Source organism: Humulus lupulus, chromosome 4, assembly GCF_963169125.1.
Source record: "Humulus lupulus chromosome 4, drHumLupu1.1, whole genome shotgun sequence".
NCBI lineage: Eukaryota > Viridiplantae > Streptophyta > Magnoliopsida > Rosales > Cannabaceae > Humulus > Humulus lupulus.
Window position 1 is genome coordinate 9856982 of NC_084796.1, and position 18442 is coordinate 9875423.

General features: G+C 34.2%; 1 protein-coding gene across 2 annotated transcripts; it reads left to right on the forward strand.

The window, feature by feature from the left end:
• Positions 1-313: 313 nt before the first annotated feature.
• On the forward strand, positions 314-8739 carry LOC133829939 (probable LRR receptor-like serine/threonine-protein kinase At1g56140). Of its 2 annotated transcripts, XM_062259782.1 has the most exons (24): positions 314-608; positions 1204-1390; positions 1584-1655; positions 1784-1855; positions 1958-2029; positions 2159-2230; positions 2384-2455; positions 2543-2614; positions 2740-2811; positions 2894-2965; positions 3073-3144; positions 3269-3340; positions 3435-3500; positions 3620-3685; positions 3837-3887; positions 4166-4230; positions 4371-4717; positions 6310-6508; positions 6608-6817; positions 6988-7106; positions 7260-7470; positions 7603-7831; positions 7917-8067; positions 8236-8739. In XM_062259782.1, the coding sequence occupies exons 1-24, from the start codon at positions 473-475 to the stop codon at positions 8620-8622; spliced, it is 3144 nt and encodes a 1047-aa protein (XP_062115766.1). In that variant the 5' UTR covers positions 314-472; the 3' UTR covers positions 8623-8739. The 2 variants fall into 2 exon arrangements, with proteins under 2 accessions (XP_062115766.1, XP_062115767.1); XM_062259783.1 differs by lacking the exons at positions 6310-6508; positions 6608-6817; positions 6988-7106 and having other exon boundaries at positions 315-608.
• The last annotated feature ends 9703 nt before the right edge of the window (positions 8740-18442 follow it).

Here is an 18442-nt window from a genome sequence, read left to right on the forward strand (position 1 = left end):
CTAATTGATATCTAACCAATTAAACAAACACACCTATTTAATCATAAATATTTATGTGATTTTTTATAAAATTAATTATCAATTCCAACTAAAAACTATAACAAATATGAATTGTTTTTTTTTTTTTGTAGTTACGTGTTAATATAATAATATAACAAATCGCACCATATTTTCTCCAAACAAAATGTTCTAATTTAGAATCAATAGTTAATGAAGAATATGGTTTTGTTATTATCCTAGTTGTAATAGTACTATATGTATTTCACCAAATTCAAGGAATAGATTACAAAAGAAAGGACCAATTTGATGCATTTCATATACAATTTTGAGGGCCTTTTGGTTTGCCTATCTATATCTAGACTCTTTCTTACTTATGTTATTTCATTCTCCTCTTTGAGTTTATTCCAATAGTTTTCATATTATTAAACTTAGGCACCAGTTGGTTGGGTTGTGACTCAGAAAAACTAAGCTCATGTCTGGAGCTTCTTCATCTTCACCAGCTGGAGCTGCTTTTACTGTTTTCACTTTCTTTGTTGCAATTATCTTTGTTCTTGCTCCTTTTGCAAGAGCCCAGAATGGAACTCAACCCACTACTGATCCCTCTGAAGGTATATTTGTTTATATATATATGTATATGAATACTCTCTCTCTCTCTCTCTCTCTCTGTCTCTCATGAAAGAAGTGAAATTTCAGTAAAGTTGAAGCCTTTATTTATTGTTCTATTATTGCAACTTGGTAAGAACAATTTTGCAGAGGCTGAGAATTGATGAATGGTTGTGGTGTATTCACACCATACAAGAACTGGGTTTACAAGTTCTTTGTATTTCCTCTTCCATTTTTACTTGAATTTACACACACACACACATGTGTTAGTTTATTGATGATTTTAGAATGCCTTATATGAAACTACTGGTGATGAAGAAAAAGGCTTCAACCTTTAGCTGTCTTGAACATCAAATGTGAACTTACATAACTTTGGTTGGTTAACTTTTGTTTTTTTTGTTTTTAAAAAAATTATAATTTTCTTTAGTCAGAGATGACATATTCAAGAGATAGCTTTCACCAATAGCAATAGTAATAAATGCATATAAAAAATTCACAAACCGCCAAGGAGCTCACCAAAGAATACGGGTTCTTCCTTTATCCACCTTCTTTTGATTTTGACTTGTATACTTATGTTTTGATTATTTGGTTTACATGCAGTGAGAGCTTTGAATTCTATTTTTAACCAATGGAAGATAAAGGCTAACACCCAACAATGGAATACAACTGGGGACCCGTGCAGTGGTGCCGCCGTAGACGATTCCAGCTTCGACGATGTCACTTTTAACCCCTTTATCAAATGCGACTGCTCTTTCAACAATAGCTCTCTCTGCCACATTACTCAACTGTATGTCGGAATATAGTATAAGACTCTTACATATGTTAAATCACACTTATCATCAAGAACATTATACGAGTCTATATATTTTTTAATATGATACTTGAAACATATAAATATATATATATATATATTTATAATCTAAGCAGCTACACTAGCAATGGCACATATATTGACTTTGGTGATCAAAACTTGTTTACAGGAAAGTTTATGCACTGGATGCTGTTGGTCCAATTCCAGAAGAGCTATGGAGTCTAACCTTCCTCTTCAATCTGTATGAGTTTATTGGACCTTTTTATAGTGCTCAATCATCTCTTTACTACAACATTTTAACATGCAATGTGGTCATGAGTCATGACTTAACTTAGAGTATATATACTTGGTTTATTCCATCTGTTGTAGGAATTTGGCCCAGAATTTCTTGACAGGCTCTCTTTCTCCATCAATTGGAAACCTCACTAAGATGCAATACTTGTAAGCCAACCTAAAATTTGAGCATTGAAAGAACAAGATTAATATGTTATGTTACTTCTTTATTTAACTTTTGTTGTTGTTTTTTAATTTGGCAAATACTAGGAGCTTAGGCATAAATGCACTGTCAGGGGAGCTACCAAAGGAATTGGGACAACTTACTGAGCTATTAAGTGTGTAAGTTGAAGGCATTCTTAAATTTCATATCCTGAGATTTCCTATGTCCAATTTCATCATATTATTGTCTTCTCCTTCATTGTTTAAGATATTGTTGACATTAATCTTTTGAAATAACTTTGTATGTAGATCCCTTGTATCAAACAACTTCTTTGGTCCGCTGCCGCCAGAACTAGGGAATTTAAACAAATTAGAACAACTGTAAGTTTGGTAACATTACGTCTAGTTTCGTTTCTTTAATTTTCAAAGATTTTAAGAAGTTCTCTTCATGGCTGGATTATCTATTCAACTATTGATTGCAGTTGTAAATTGGTCATATTCTGTCTTCTTTGTATTTACTTGTTTATTTGACAGTTACATTGACAGTGCTGGATTTAGTGGAGAGATACCTTCAACATTTGCAAATCTCCAAAGCATGCAAACATTGTAAACTGTTTCTTCTACCTCATGATTAAGTAGAGATGCTATTATATAACATTGCAGGATCTATATCTATATATTAACTTTCTGCAGGTGGGCATCAGACAATGAATTCACAGGAAAGATACCTGACTTCATAGGAAATTGGACAAATCTTAATACATTGTAAGTCAAGCTGAGCGGTTTTTTTTTTTTTTTTTTTTTGTATTCATTTATGTAAGTATGTTGATGGCACTACTTAATTTATCACAATATTAACAATTGTTAGTTCCTTGACTATGTTCCTTCAGGAGGCTTCAAGGAAACTCTTTTGAAGGACCTATACCATCAACATTCGCAAATCTAACTTCTCTAAAAGACTTGTGAGTACCATACTTAATAGTCACTTTCATATTTATATGCAAATTTTTAAAGCTAACAATCTTGAGTGTGAATGATATGTAGGCGGTTAAGTGAAATATCTAATGTAAGTTCTTCTCTTGCATTTATCAAGGATATGAAGTCTCTAATTATCTTGTAAGTAATATGTTTCTCCTCACATAATCATATGCTTCTTATATGATAATACATTTATTTTTCTGTTTTTGCAATATAATGTAACAATTTTTTAATGCAACTCGCAGAATACTGAGGAATAACAACATCGCCGACTCAATTCCTCTAAATATTGGAGACTACCAACAGTTGATACAGCTGTAAGCTACTTTAGGGACTCAAATATACCACCCTGAACTATCCTCCTTACTTTTTTTATTAATTATTCATAGTATTTCCTACATTTCAATGTTGTTTCATGAAGTTGTACTTTTATATTTGCAGTGATTTGAGCTTCAACAATATAAATGGACAAATTCCAGATTCTCTTTTCACCATGAGTTCACTCTCAATTCTGTAGTATTTCATGTCTTTTTTTTTTTTTTGCATCACTACTTCCTAACAGGAGTTATTGATATGTTAGAGCATCAATTTTGTTCCTTTTAATCAGATTTCTTGGAAATAATAGCTTAACTGGTACCCTGCCTCAACAAAAAAAAACCTCTCTTCATGTTATGTAAGTATATATTCTATAAATGTGATTTTTTTGCTGCCTTTGCTTGAACAAAGGCTGTGGTAGATGTTTATTACACAATGGACAACGTAATAGATATGTTGCTATGTTATGCTTCATAGAGATTTGTCATACAACAATTTAGTGGGAAACCTCCCTTCTTGGGTCAATCAAGAAAACTTACAGCTGTAAGCCTTCCTTTTACTTTTCCATTTCATTTGTTCTGTTTATTCCCCTTGTAAGATGCTTGTCTTTTTATCAAAGTTAATACAACACTTGATTCTACATATGAGAAGAAACTAGCAATCTTTCTATCTTGTGTTTGAGTATAATATGCAGGAATTTAGTGGGAGGAGGAAGCAACTTCAATATAAAAAGTTTAAAGAAGAGGTGATTCTATGCACGGTGTCCTTAATTACTTTTCATTCTTTAATTAATTTCCTTAACATGATAGCTTCTCCCATTTTTGACTCTCGGTCTTGTGTTTTGAGGGTTATATAGCTTGCATCATAGGCTTTTATTTCAGCCCTCTAAAGAATTTTAACATACTTCTCTCTTTAATTATTGTTCCGAATTCAAAAATGGCTCAGTTGCTGGTGTTTGACAATAAACCCCTCTTTTAATTTAGGAAAGTAACTAGGTGGTACATATCTTTTTGTTTATTTCAGTGTTCTTCCATCGGGGTTGAATTGCCTTCAGCAGAACTTTCCCTGCAATCGAGGCAAAGGCATCTGTGAGTATGATTTAAATTTCAGTTTATCTTATCACTTAGAGAGGAGAAGACATGACTTTGTATTAAGGAAAAATAAATCTTAACAACTCTTGCCATCATCATTCTTGAAATGTTTAATGATTACTAGTTCTTTGGTACAGATTATAACTTTGGGATTAACTGCGGCGGTCCTGAAATGACTCCTTCTAATGGTATTTTATATGAAAGAGACAATGAAACTCTTGGTCCAGCTACTTATTATGTTAGCAGCACTGAGAGGTGGGCGGTTAGCAATGTTGGAAGCTTTTCCGGGAACAATAATGCGAGTTATACTTTAGAATCAGCACTTTTCCAGACATCAAGGCTTTCTGCTTCATCACTACGATATTATGGTCTTGGCCTTGAGAATGGTGCCTACACCGTAAACCTTGAATTTGCAGAAACAGCTTCACTAACCTCTTCTTCCTGGAAAAGTAATGGGAGGCGTGTATTTGATATTTATATCCAAGTGAGTATTATATATTTGAATTGATTTCAGAAGTTGTTTTCTGAACACTGTCTAAGCTAAAAAGTTTGTCAATTGGGTTCTTTTTGTGGTACTTGATCATAGCTTCTCCCCAGATATCTTTGCAAATTCTTACATATGATTCCAGTTAATTTTCAAAAATCTGAATATTCTGATATTTACTAACATAGTTTTTTTTTTTATGTTCGCTAATTTCTACATACTTCCTTTTTGGCCCTATACAAGTTGTTTGAGAAGAACATTGATTCAAGCCTAATATATGTTAAAACATTTTGTTTACAATAATGCTTCCCTGGGCTATATGCATGATTTCAGTCAGATTTTGGATGCAGATTTTACTCTGTCCAATTCTACTTTCTGCAATGCATGCAGGTCCTTGGTCCTCTTTTCTCTACTAGTCCTGGAGTTATGTGATAGACCTCATATTAGATTCACATATGCTGTGCTTAATAAGAAGGGACAGTGGTAGCCTTTTTGTGTGCTGTGCAGTAGTGTGAAGGAGAGGGGTCTTTTGGAAAGCTTATTTCAATCTGGTTGAAATGGACAAATGATGTCCAGGTGGGAGAAGTTTAGCCTTAGATGATGAAGGTCGATCAGGGTATTAGAGGAGAGAATCCGGAGGTGAGAGAGGTAGGGTCTATAGGTAATTATTGTGAAAGTCTTGTGAGTGGAGCTGGCTCTATTAGGGGAGTTTTCAGCTAGTACTGTAAAGTATTTCTTTCCATTCACTGAATAACACAGTAATTTCAAGTATTATTTTTTTATCTTTTATGGTCTTTCATTAGGAGTCTATAACTATGGGTCAACCATGATTTCTTAGTAGTCTTATTATAAGGTGGCAAAGGTGATCCAGCCTTGGGTTTCCCCTTACTATATTCAGCATATATACTTTTTGTTAGTTTTGAAGGGATAGAAGATAGGAGGGTTTAGTTTGGAGATAGGTCTGGTTTATTCATTTGCAATAAATTGGCATTTGTATGCCTGAAGGAAGGCTCATGATTTTCCACAAGTTGGTCTTTGATTTTATATAATGTCCTCCATCTAAAGTAAAGGTGTTCTTGTGGCTTCTGTTTTGGGATCATGTGAGTGCCAATGAGGTGTTACAGAAAAGAAGGCCTTATCAATCTGTATCTCCTGGTTGGTGTGTACTTTGCAAAAGGAACGATTTATTTGAGCACTGTGATTTCTCTTTTATGCACTGTGGCATTCATGGCTATTTGCTAGGGCTATAAGGTTATATAAATAGAAGATTTTTTTTTTATGACATTGAAATAATATGGGAAATACACTAACCTTACATAGAAAATGATTGCTTTAAGGTCGAGATCCAATCCTTCACTTAAAAAGGCTTTTTCCTACCAATTTGTTACAATTTGTTTGTTGTTGTAATCTTTTCTAGACTGATTTTTATTTTCAGCATTTTTGTACCTTTCTATCATTAATACTAGTGTTTGTTTCTTTTTAAAAAAGCATGTATACCTTTGTATAGCCTTCTCAAGCTCTTGTAGCTGATCCATGTAATCTCATTATCATCAATACTGTGTTTTTTATCCTCATGCCTATGTATGTTGCAGGGGAAGCTTGTTTTGAAGGATTTCGATATGCGAAAGGAAGCTGGTGGAGTTTATCCTCGATTTATTTCAAAAACCTATAAGGTTAGAGTATCAGAGAACTACCTTGAAATCCATCTTTTTTGGGCTGGAAAAGGAACTTGCTGCATACCTGCGCAAGGTACTTATGGTTCCTCTATTTCAGCCATCAGTGCTAGCCCAGGTAATATGTGGTGAAATATTTTGGATGCAATCCTTAAAGTCAGTTTTCTTCCCATAAAAGTTTAATTCTTGAGTTGATTATTGAACTTCCATCATGCAGATTTCATTCCCACAGTCAGTAACATACCTCCAACCAAGACGGATAATGGGACTGATCTGATTTTAGGACCTCCAACTAAGAAGAACAAGAGGACTGATCTGATTGTAGGGGCTTCTGTTGGTATTGGGGTTTCAATATTTTTCTGTGTGTTGGGAATTCTATATTTTCTTCAAAGAAAAAAGAAGTCTCAAAACAACTACAACAACGAAGGTATTCTTATTATTGGTACAAAATTGTATTCCTAAAATCTTAATGCCATCCAGCTGTCCCAAATGTTAAAAAAACTGCAATAATATGGCTTGTAACAGAGAGATCAGTACACTTCAACGTGTTTGAAAATGTATATGATGTGTATTACCTTATGTTTGGTTTGCATGCAGAGCTTTTAGGGATGGATGTTAAACCATTTACTTTCAGTTATGCTGAGCTAAAGATGGCTACTAATGACTTCAGTTCTGCTAACAAGTTGGGAGAGGGAGGATTTGGAATTGTCTACAAGGTAATTCATTTCTCTAATCAAAATTCAATTGCCCAAGTCAAGAATTGTCATGTAATGTTCCATATTGCATTTAGTAGTTGGAACAAATTTTTAGGTAGACTTTCTAACCTCTCTCTCAACATCTGTTCATAATCATTTTGTACTGTTCTGCAGGGAACACTTGAAGATGGAAGAGTAGTAGCCATAAAGCAATTGTCAGTGACATCCCATCATGGAAAAAGTCAGTTTATAGCTGAGATTGCTACCATATCTGCTGTGCAACATCGTCACCTAGTGAAATTGTATGGTTGCTGCCTTGAAGGAGATAAGCGACTTCTTGTTTACGAGTACTTGGAGAACAAAAGTCTTGATCGAGCATTATTTGGTATGAAATATCATTAATACTGTTGTATATATACAAATACATACATGCATGTTTCAAATTAACAGCATACAAATAACAAATTATAAAATCACCAATAAAATCTGATATATTTATGGCTGGCACATGAGGTAGACCACAGTTTGAAGCTGGATTGGGCAACACGTTTCAACATTTGCTTAGGAGTAGCAAGAGGTCTAAGTTATCTTCATGAGGAATCACACATTAGAATTGTCCACAGAGATATAAAAGCCAGCAACATTCTGCTGGACTCTAATCTCAATCCCAAAATATCAGATTTTGGTTTGGCAAAGTTTTATGATGATAAAAAGACTCACATAAGCACCTGCGTTGCTGGGACATTGTAAGATCAATCTTCAAGAAATTTTAGTTGCATTTTGTGTTTCTACTACGTTTGTAATATTTGTGAAGTAATTGAAACAATGCAGTGGTTATCTTGCTCCTGAGTACGCTATGAGTGGGCACCTAACAGAGAAGGCTGATGTGTTTGCCTTTGGTGTTGTGGCGCTTGAGATTGTTTGTGGCCGTCCCCGCTCTGATCTGACCTTGGAACAAGAAAAAGTTTATCTTCTTGAATGGGTAACGAAAGTTATATATTTTATGCTCCTTAAAGATTTTTGTGTTCTTGTCATTCTATTACTAAGTGGTAGATTAAGTAAACAAATATAGGACTCTAGTAACACTTACAAAAATTCATAAAATCTATCCTTGATTGAATATTATATTATATTATATTATTTCCCATAGGCTTGGAACTTGCATGAACGAAAACGTGAAGTTGAATTGGTGGATTTAACACTGTCATCGGAGTTTAAGGAGGAAGAAGTAGTGAGAGTGGTAGAAATAGCTCTTTTATGCACCCAAACATCACCGTTTGCTCGGCCACCAATGTCTCGAGTGGTGGCAATGCTTTTGGGTGATGTTGAAGTAAACCAAAAAATGTCAAGACCTGGCTACTTCTCTGACTGGAGATTCAGTGATGTTAGCAGCATAGTGAGTGATATTGCTGCTAATGTGTCTGGTAATAACCATTATTACTCGTCTTCGAGTTTAAACACCATGGAGGTTGACCTTGATGACAAATCACCTACTAATACTACTCGACCTATGCTATCACAATCAAAAGTACTTTAGATCAACTTAATTACATCATTCTTCTGTTTTCATTCATATTATAATATTAGAGAGATAACATCTATGAAATTCTCATATTATTTGCATATATATGGTTCCCACATTCTTATATTAATATGACATCATTCCCAACTAATGACCGTATTAGCGTTAGTGTTTACTCCTGCAGAGAAAAACTTTTTTTTTTTTTTTGTAATAGTGATTTACAATATAAACTTCATTTTCTTGAACTCCTTATTCCATGAATAAATCTCATCATTGCTTGTCTTCAAGAAATATTTGGAGAAATAAGAAGAATTGGTTTTTAAATGTGAAAGATTCTTTAATCTTTTCTTTCTCCATAAGAAAACTAGTAATATTATACATATATATTATTTTTATAATTAGTTACTAAGTTAAGAGTTCCCACCAATTGTGAAAATATATTTTGACATTTTAAAACAAAATCACGTTAGAGTTCTATTAAAAAAATAGCAGTAGGGTATTTTTCAGTTGTCTCAAATACTTTAAGGGTATTTATGCAACACCAAAAAGTTTTGGGGACAAAACTTGGAGGCGGGGACGGAGCAAGAGGCAAAGTTTGAGGGGGCCAAAATGTACATTTTGAAGACAATTGGGGACAAAAATGTAATTTTTTAAGAAAATTGGTGAAAAATATTGAAAAAAATACTATAATTTTTTTTCTCAAAAATTTGGGAAGGGCCAAGGCCCTCCTTTGCTATGTTGTGCGTCCGTCCCTCCTTGGAGGGGTTAATAGTTTAGGGAATGTAAAAGTTATTTGTTTTTTTTTTTAATTTTAATAATGTTTAAATTGTTTTAGTTTTTTCAATTTCAAAACTTTTTTTATTAATTAAATTTATTTTAAAAATAATTTTTGAAATAAATAATTAAGTATTAAACAAGTGGTCCAATAGATTATGGATATCCGTTTCCTCGTTGGCTGATAACAGTTTGGAACTAACAAGACTGTAGATTTGCTAATAGAACGGTGTTCGGGAGGTTTAGCCACAAAAAATAAATAATGAGAGTAATATAAAGATAATAGAATTTTACAACCAATTCCTCTAAAAAAATATCACTGAATACTTTTTCTAAATTATATGTACCTATATTATGTAGTGCATTCGTTTTGCATTAATGTTTATTTTAATTAATGAAAGATATCTTGGAAACATAACATTAAATATAGTGAGCATGTTAAGGCTCGTATGAATTAAGACCACTCACAACTTGAGTCTTGAGATTTAAGGAGTATTTACATGACTTGATGCACGTTAGGATTAGTTTTTGTATGTTTTGATGGCGTGTTTTAAAATGCAATTTCAGTCTTTTATTTGGTTTTGTGCAATATTATACGGGTGTTTATTGTGTTTTCAGATTTAGGTGTTGCCATTAAGGAAATAACTTGAAATTGAGGAAACACGCTTAATTCTTGAAGAAAATGTGTTAAATGGGCTAAGGGATGGAAACTGGGCGAAACCAGGGGTCAAATTGGTAATTTAGTGAACTCTAAGGTGTAGAGCCGCGACCCTAAGAGTTACAAAGAATGCAAAAAATCAGCCATAGTTAGCGCCTAGGCGCTAGGGAGACAGAGTTGAGGCTCTATTAAAATGGGAATTAGAGCTACGGCGCTACCAGGAAGAGTTGCGACGCTACAAACTCCAGAGACAAAATCTGGAACTCGAAGCAACCTAGAGCTGCAATGCTATTAGATGGAGCCGCAATGCCAGTCTGTACGAAAGCAAAATTTAGGATATTTTTCAAGGGAAATTTTGTCCTTTCGCACAAAATTAATTAGGGACTATACAATCTTTCTTAATGACATTTTTAAAAAGAGGTTAACCCTAGGAGACAGAGATAAGCACATATTGGAGGATTGCAAGTGAAATCAAAGAACTCATCATAGTTTTTCTTCTTTTCTACTTCTAATTTCTGTAATTTGGATGTTTTTTAATTCTTCTATGGTTATTATGAATTTTTTCATTAATTAAACTCTTTTTCTAGGGTATTAATGGATTCTCCTGGAACTTTATTTTGAATTAATGCAAGTTTTATGATTTCTATTCTGTCTTGTGATCTATTCGAATTTATGCTAAATGATTGTGATTGACTGGCCATCTATTACATGATTTTGATTCGAAATCTGAGAAGTAAGAATTGATTATGATGTAATTGAATAGACATAGATTTCATTATAGGACGAGAGTACCTATTTGGTCTGTGTAGCTTTAGGGTTGTCTTATTTAATGCCTATCTTATGTTCATTTATCACAGAAAATGTAGAAAATTTACATAAGGTTGAGACTTATATATCCTAGTACGAATATAAGTTACTTTTGTTGACTTGCTATCACGAGAGTGAATTGAATAGTATAATTTGTGTTACTCAAATATAAAGTGTATGGTAGATGAAGTTAATTTCTCTAGTTCATTTAATTATTGAATTCTATTTCATTTGCTATCTTTTATTCTTGCAATTACGTTCTTATTTCAATAATTTTACTTAATTTTTATAATCAAATTATCGTTAATCAAATAGAATATTATGATTAATGATTGGTACTTGATAACAGTCTTTATGAGTTCGACCTTTTTTACATTATATTACTTGTAAATAAACGTGCATATTTGCATGTAGAAAATCCGTAAAAATAGAGTCTATATTTAATAGAATATAATTATATATTTATATATTGACAATATATTATATTTTTAAATAAAACTTTTATAAAATGTAATTTAAATTAAATTAATTGTGTTAAGTACAAAATATATTTATGTATACAAAATTATGTTTTATATTTAACTGACCTCTTGTTAGGTATACAACCTCGAAAGGTTTGCATATATAAAATTGCGTAGTAGAAATATAAATTATGTATAGAAATAATTATATCAATTATGACTAATAAATTAATATAAAATTTTCACATTAAGAGAATATAAGAATATTATTTTATCCATAACATCATAGACTATATTCTATTTCCTTAAAACAAAAAATTATTTATGCATTTATAAGATGAGTAATTACTTTACTTACTACTAAATAATACATAATTTTTTTTATATGTATTTCAAAGAATGTGGGTCCGGATTCTATCTCATTTTATATATATTTTAGATACTTCTACAGTAGATGCATAGAAAATGTTCCTATAGTAGAGACAATTTCTATTTCAAGTATTTAAAAAAATTATAATTGAATTATTTTTTCATGACAGTGTATATTATAGTTATAGTATTCATCCCATCAAATTTTAATAAATTCCGACTAATTTATAGTGCACAAATAAGAGTTCAAACAACATCTGTTTTTTATGCGTATAAAAAAAAATTAATTACGAGTGTAATTGACTATTTGAACTCTGATTTGAATACTGTAAATTATTCGGAATTTCTCGAAAATTGATGAGATATTTGCTATAATTATAATATACATTGTCATGAAAAAAAATTGAGCTATAATTTTACCAAATGTCAAAAATATAAAATAATAGATGAGACATTTTTTATTTTTTATGTCTTACCAAAGAATTATCCCTTTTATAGTTTAACTTTAATGAGAAAAATTATAATTATAAAGTCAATCAAACTTGTGACGCCCCCCAGCGTGCTTTGTCCTCACTCGCACACTTCCTGAGAAAACTTCCCAGGAGGTCACCCATCCCTAGATTACTCCAGGCCAAGCACGCTTAACCATGGAGTTCTCAAGTGATGGGCTACCGAAAAGAAGATACACCTTCCTGATATAGGTAGTACCCATCAATCCATTTAAGCCATCTTCAACTGTGTAGTCCCATACCTACACAGTCTTAGAATCATTACACTTGACCTTCCCCAGGCGGTGTGGGATTGCACAGCTTACCCGGTCTTTCCCCTTACGGATCACGGGATTCTGACTGTCACAATCACCCCCCCTTACGGGCCCGACGTCCCCGTCGGCCACACTTCCGGCTGGGTCAAGGCTCTGATACCATTATGTGATGCCCCACATCACTATGGCTGCTTTCTGGAATGACGACTGGCCCTACAAACCAAGACAAGTCTTTCCAGCGTGCTTTGTCCTCACTCGCACACTTCCTGGAAAAACTTCCCAGGAGGTCACCCATCCCTAGATTACTCCAGGCCAAGCACGCTTAACCATGGAGTTCTCAAGTGATGGGCTACCGAAAAGAAGATGCACCTTCCTGATATAGGTAGTACCCATCAATCCATTTAAGCCCTCTTCAACTGTGTAGTCCCATACCTACACAGTCTTAGAATCATTACACTTGACCTTCCCCAGGCGGTGTGGGATTGCACAGCTTACCCGGTCTTTCCCCTTACGGATCACGGGATTCTGACTGTCACGGGATTCTGACTGTCACGGGATGCTATATGGTAGGAAGTGCAGATCTCCCATCCATTGGGATGAGACAGGAGAAAGGAGGTACTTAGGTCCTGATGCAGTTCAAAGGACCAGTGAGGCTATAGAGAAGATTAGAGCTAGAATGATTGCTTCTCAGAGTAGACAGAAGAGCTATGCTGATCCCAAGTGCAGGAACGTGGAGTTTCAGGTAGGAGACTGTAACACCCTCATTTATTTTAGTTAAAAACCATATTTGAGGTGTTACATTTTAAAACTATATCATAATTTATTTCTGCGGAAGTCTGGACATATTTTTTTTTTTTTTTTTTTAAAACTTGAAAACTTATTTCACCTTATTTACATTAAACATAAAGTGTGTCTCAAACATATTATACATAAGTATTAAATAACCCAATTTATTTTCAAAACATAACTTCACACTTTATTACAAACATCTCACTGATAACTGAAATAACCCACAAAAAGGTCGATGTGTTCATATGTACAAATCAGGGTCAGGACCATGCTTCAGTTCTCCTCATATCATTCACATATTTCTTTCTCTACCTGCAACACAAGACAACTGTGAGCCTAAAGCTCAGTAAGCAAAGTAATGCATGCAATGCTAATGATTACCCAATATCAATGGACATATACAACTTCTTTTTAAATTTTGGGCCCCTTAATATTGTGCACACTGTTTGAATTGGTCAATGCCTGCAGGGCTTGTTACACATATAATACAAAATCCCATGGGTTCTCCTCCGGCTAGCCTTCACCACAGTAGGGCACATTAAAAACCTTATTCCATCGTTGCCCCGTCAGGCTCAAGAGTTAAGGCGGCCACACACTGTGGTGTCAATACATATAACAATAACTCATATGGAGGAGAATAAAAACGGAAATATGGCAAACAATATAATTGGTTCACTAAACCTAGCCCAAATTATTGGGCAGCCACTATAAGCCTACTATAGGCCTCCGTTTACACTTATTAACACTTTCATTTGCCTTTTCAAAACAGTGGCACTGAACTTAAACTTCTTATTACAACTTTCTTTTATGTTGCACAAAACTTGCAAAGGCATTATATAATTAATCATCATAATATCATGCATGGTCTTATATCATATAATAATTTACCATATCACTATTATGCCATGCATACAAATTTATGATGAAGTGTCACTGTATGTTAATACCACTTACTCACAAAATATTCATATAATGCATGCTTTCACATACCACATAATTCTTGTGTTGCAGTTGAGTACTTTACTTACCTTTTGTCCACAATATATTTCACCGTGTAACAAGTGATGTCTTAGGTATTGATGTGCTTATCCTGACAATAGCATGGATTTCTCATCATAATGATGGCAGTAATACATTGAACTCTCATTTAAAAAATACCCATAAGACTTCATATCAAATTTCATACCCAAAACATGCCTAAAATGCCTTAAACCACCTAGATCGAGCATTAGATTTATCTTAGACATTTGGGGAAATTTTGACAGAGTTTCCCCTTAATTTTAGCTATCCTCAAATATCAAAATACACCAATAATCAACATCAATTAACCTGCCATAACCATATATCCCAAATACCAACATGATTCATCATAAAGTTATCATATACCGATTTTGATAAAATTCTTATCTCCTAGATCATCACCCAAATTAAATGAGTCTCCACATATATTCAAACATTTATAAACATATATACTCTCTTATAAACTCAATCAAATAACCAAAAATCTTCTTGTACTCCAAGAACCCCAAAAACCTCATAAAACACAAAATTTCACTTACCGAGCAACTTTTCGGCGAAAACAATCTCTTCAAGCTTTTCTAAACCTCAAACCACTTGGAAACCCCAAGAAATATCTTAAAAAGGATAAAACACCATATATAAGTTCTCAGAAAAATTCAAAAACATAGTTTAACTTCCAAGTACAAGAACTTACCATAAAAAGGCTAGAACTAAGCTTAATCTACTTCTTTGGCTTTGCTTTCACTTGGATCTCCTTAGAATTTCTTCAAACCAGCCAAGAAATGGTTTTTGGTTTTCTTTTCTCTCTGTTTTTCAGAATAATGGTCGTGCAAAGTGATAAGGTTTGATGAAAATTCCTTATTTTCAATGATTTAGCCTTATTGTCAAAAGTTGACACCTTTCATCTCATCATTTCACCTTTTGACTTATGAAAACCTTATCACTTCAATAATTTCGACTTAATCATCTGCTAGGCCTATTATCCTTATGTGTAAAACACTCACACCAAACCTTAGGTCCATATGACTTCATACCCAATAGTTATGCTTACCCGATCGAGCGTAGCACACTTATGCTAAGCTCGTTTTGACTTTGCATCCATACCACTGATTATGTATACCTCCCATCAAGAATTGATCTAATGGTTCTAAAACCATTTTTACATCATCAATGAGACCTTAATCCTACCTCGATTACATTTGGTAAATCCATAAATACTCAATTTTACACCGAAATACTAGTAATCGACATTGTACTATTTTCCACTACTTAACCTATTTTGCCTTCTATATCTCACTTTCAACACTTAATTCCATGCCTTGTCCATATTTTTCATACTTTCTTATATCTTGAGCACATCAAACACCCATAAAAGACAACTCAAATGCCACAAGGTTAATAATATTGAGCATACATATAGACATCACATACACAACTTTTATACTTATACATGAAAACACTTATAAGAATATGCATATGCTCAAATTATACATATTGTATGATATGTAATGCAATGCAATCATGTGATTATTGGCTATATATATCAAAATAATGTGGGTGCTACAATCCTCTACACCTTATAAAAATTTCGTCCTCGAAATTTCTCTTACCCAAATAGCTCTGGGTATTTAGATCTCATTTCATCTTCCCGTTCCCATGTCATTTCCTCAATGTTTGAACTTCTCCACAAGACCTTAACCAGTGAAATCTTCTTATTTCTCAACTCTTTCTCTTTTCTGTCAAGAATTTTCACTGGTTTTTCTTCATATGTTAGGTCTTGTTCAACTTCTATTGGCTCGTAGTTTAGCACATGTGAAGGATCTGGCACGTATTTTCTCAATAATGAGACATGAAAAACATCGTGGACATTTGACAGTGATGGCGGTAATGCCAGTCTATAGGCTACCTTTCCCACCTTTTCCAATACTTCAAAAGGTCCAATAAATCTTGGGCTTAATTTCCCTTTCTTTCCAAACCTCATTGCTCCTTTCATAGGGGCAATTTTCAGAAATACCTTGTCCCCAATGTTAAACTCCACATCTCTTCGCTTTCGATCAGCGTAACTCTTTTGCCTACTCTGAGCAGTTAACATTCTTTTTCTTATCTTCTCCACTGCTTCAGTTGTCCTTCTGACCAGATCTGGACCAAGATACTTTCTTTCTCCCATTTCATCCCAATGAATTGGTGATCTGCATTTTCTGCCATATAACATTTCATACGGTGCTACACCAATCGTTGCATGAAAGCTATTGTTATAAGAAAACTCTATCAGACACAAATACTTCTCCCATGATCCTTGAAAATCTAGGACACAAGCTCGAAGCATATCTTCAAGAGTTTGAATGGTCCTTTCAGATTGTCCATCAGATTGGGGGTGATATGCCGTAGTAAACTTCAATTTTGTGCCCAATGCTCTCTGCAAACTTTCCCAAAACAATGAAGTAAATCGAGCATCTCGGTCTGAAATTATAGATACTGGCACTCCATGAAGTCTAACAACCTCTTGAACATATAATTCAGCCCACTGATCCATAGTATAAGTCATGCGTACCGGAAGAAAGTGTGCTGATTTGGTATATCGGTCTACTATAACCCAGATAGCATCATGTTGTTTAGAAGTCTTTGGCAATCCAACTACAAAATCCATAGTAATCTCTTCCCATTTCCACTCTGGTATCCGTATTGGTTGTAGTAAACCAGCAGGTTTCTGATGTTCAGCTTTCACTTGTTGACAGGTTAAACACTTGGCTACAAACTCGACCACATCCTTTCTCATGTTGGGCCACCAGTAGTGTCTTTTCAAGTCATTAAACATCTTGGTCGTCCCCGGATGTACTGAATACAAGGTATTGTGAGCTTCGGTAAGGATTTCTCTCTTCAACTCCTCATTATTAGGGACACAAACTCTTTCCTTGAACTTTAGCATCCCATTACATGACACACTAAACTCATTGACCTTCCCACTTTCCAATTCACCTTTTTGTTCCACCAAGTAAGGATCCTCACATTGACCTTGTTTGATTCTCTCTAACAAGGTAGACTGAATAGTCATCACTGATAATCTTCCTGTGATCACCTCAATCTCCGCTCTGCACATGTCCTCCTGAAGTGGTCTTGTCAGTTTCCTCAAAAATGACACATTACCATGAGACTTTCTACTCAGTGCGTCTGCAACTACATTTGCTTTTCCAGGATGATAAAGTATTTGACAGTCATAATCCTTCACTAGCTCCAACCATCTCCTTTGTCTCATATTTAATTCCTTCTGAGTGAAGAAATACTTGAGACTTTTATGATCGGTATATATTTCGCACTTCTCACCATACAGATAATGTCTCCAAATCTTTAGTGCAAAAACAACTGCTGCCAACTCCAGATCATGTGTTGGATACTTCTGTTCATAGTCCTTCAATTGTCTAGAAGCATAAGCTATGACTTTGCCATTCTGCATCAACACACACCCTAAACCTTGCTTTGAAGCGTCACTATAAATCACAAGTCCTCCTGATCCAGATGGAATAGTAAGTACTGGAGCAGAAACCAATCTTTGCTTCAAATCTTGAAAACTTTTCTCACAAGCTTCAGTCCATTCAAACTTATGATTCTTCCTCGTGAGTTGTGTCAATGGCATTGCTATCTTGGAAAATCCTTCAACAAATCTTCGGTAATAGCCTGCTAATCCCAGAAAACTCCTTACTTCTGAAACATTTGTTGGTCTATTCCACTTACTAACAGCTTCAATCTTTGATGGATCCACCGCAATACCATCTTTTGAGACTATATGGCCCAAAAATGCCACCTTCTCTAGCCAAAATTCACATTTCTTAAATTTGGCATAGAGTTGTTTTTCTTTTAATTTCTCCAACGTCAACCTCAAATGTTCCTCATGTTCTTCTTGGGATCGAGAATACACCAAGATATCATCAATAAACACTATTACAAACTTATCAAGGTAGTCCTTAAACACCCTGTTCATCAAGTCCATGAATGCAGCTGGAGCATTAGTTAATCCAAATGGCATCACAAGGAACTCATAATGGCCATACCGAGTTCGAAATGCGGTCTTTGGTACATCCTCTTCTCTAATCTTTAATTGATGATACCCAGATCTCAAATCAATCTTTGAAAACACTCCTCTTCCTTGTAATTGATCAAAAAGATCATCAATTCTAGGAAGTGGATACTTATTCTTGA

Coding starts and splice junctions, on each gene's coding strand:
- LOC133829939 (XM_062259782.1), top strand. CDS start 473: ATGTCTGGAGCTTCTTCATCTTCACCAGCTGGAGCTGCTTTTACTGTT. Junction 4,718..6,309: donor TATTTGATATTTATATCCAA/GTGAGTATTATA, acceptor TGTATGTTGCAG/GGGAAGCTTGTTTTGAAGGA. Junction 6,818..6,987: donor AAACAACTACAACAACGAAG/GTATTCTTATTA, acceptor GTTTGCATGCAG/AGCTTTTAGGGATGGATGTT.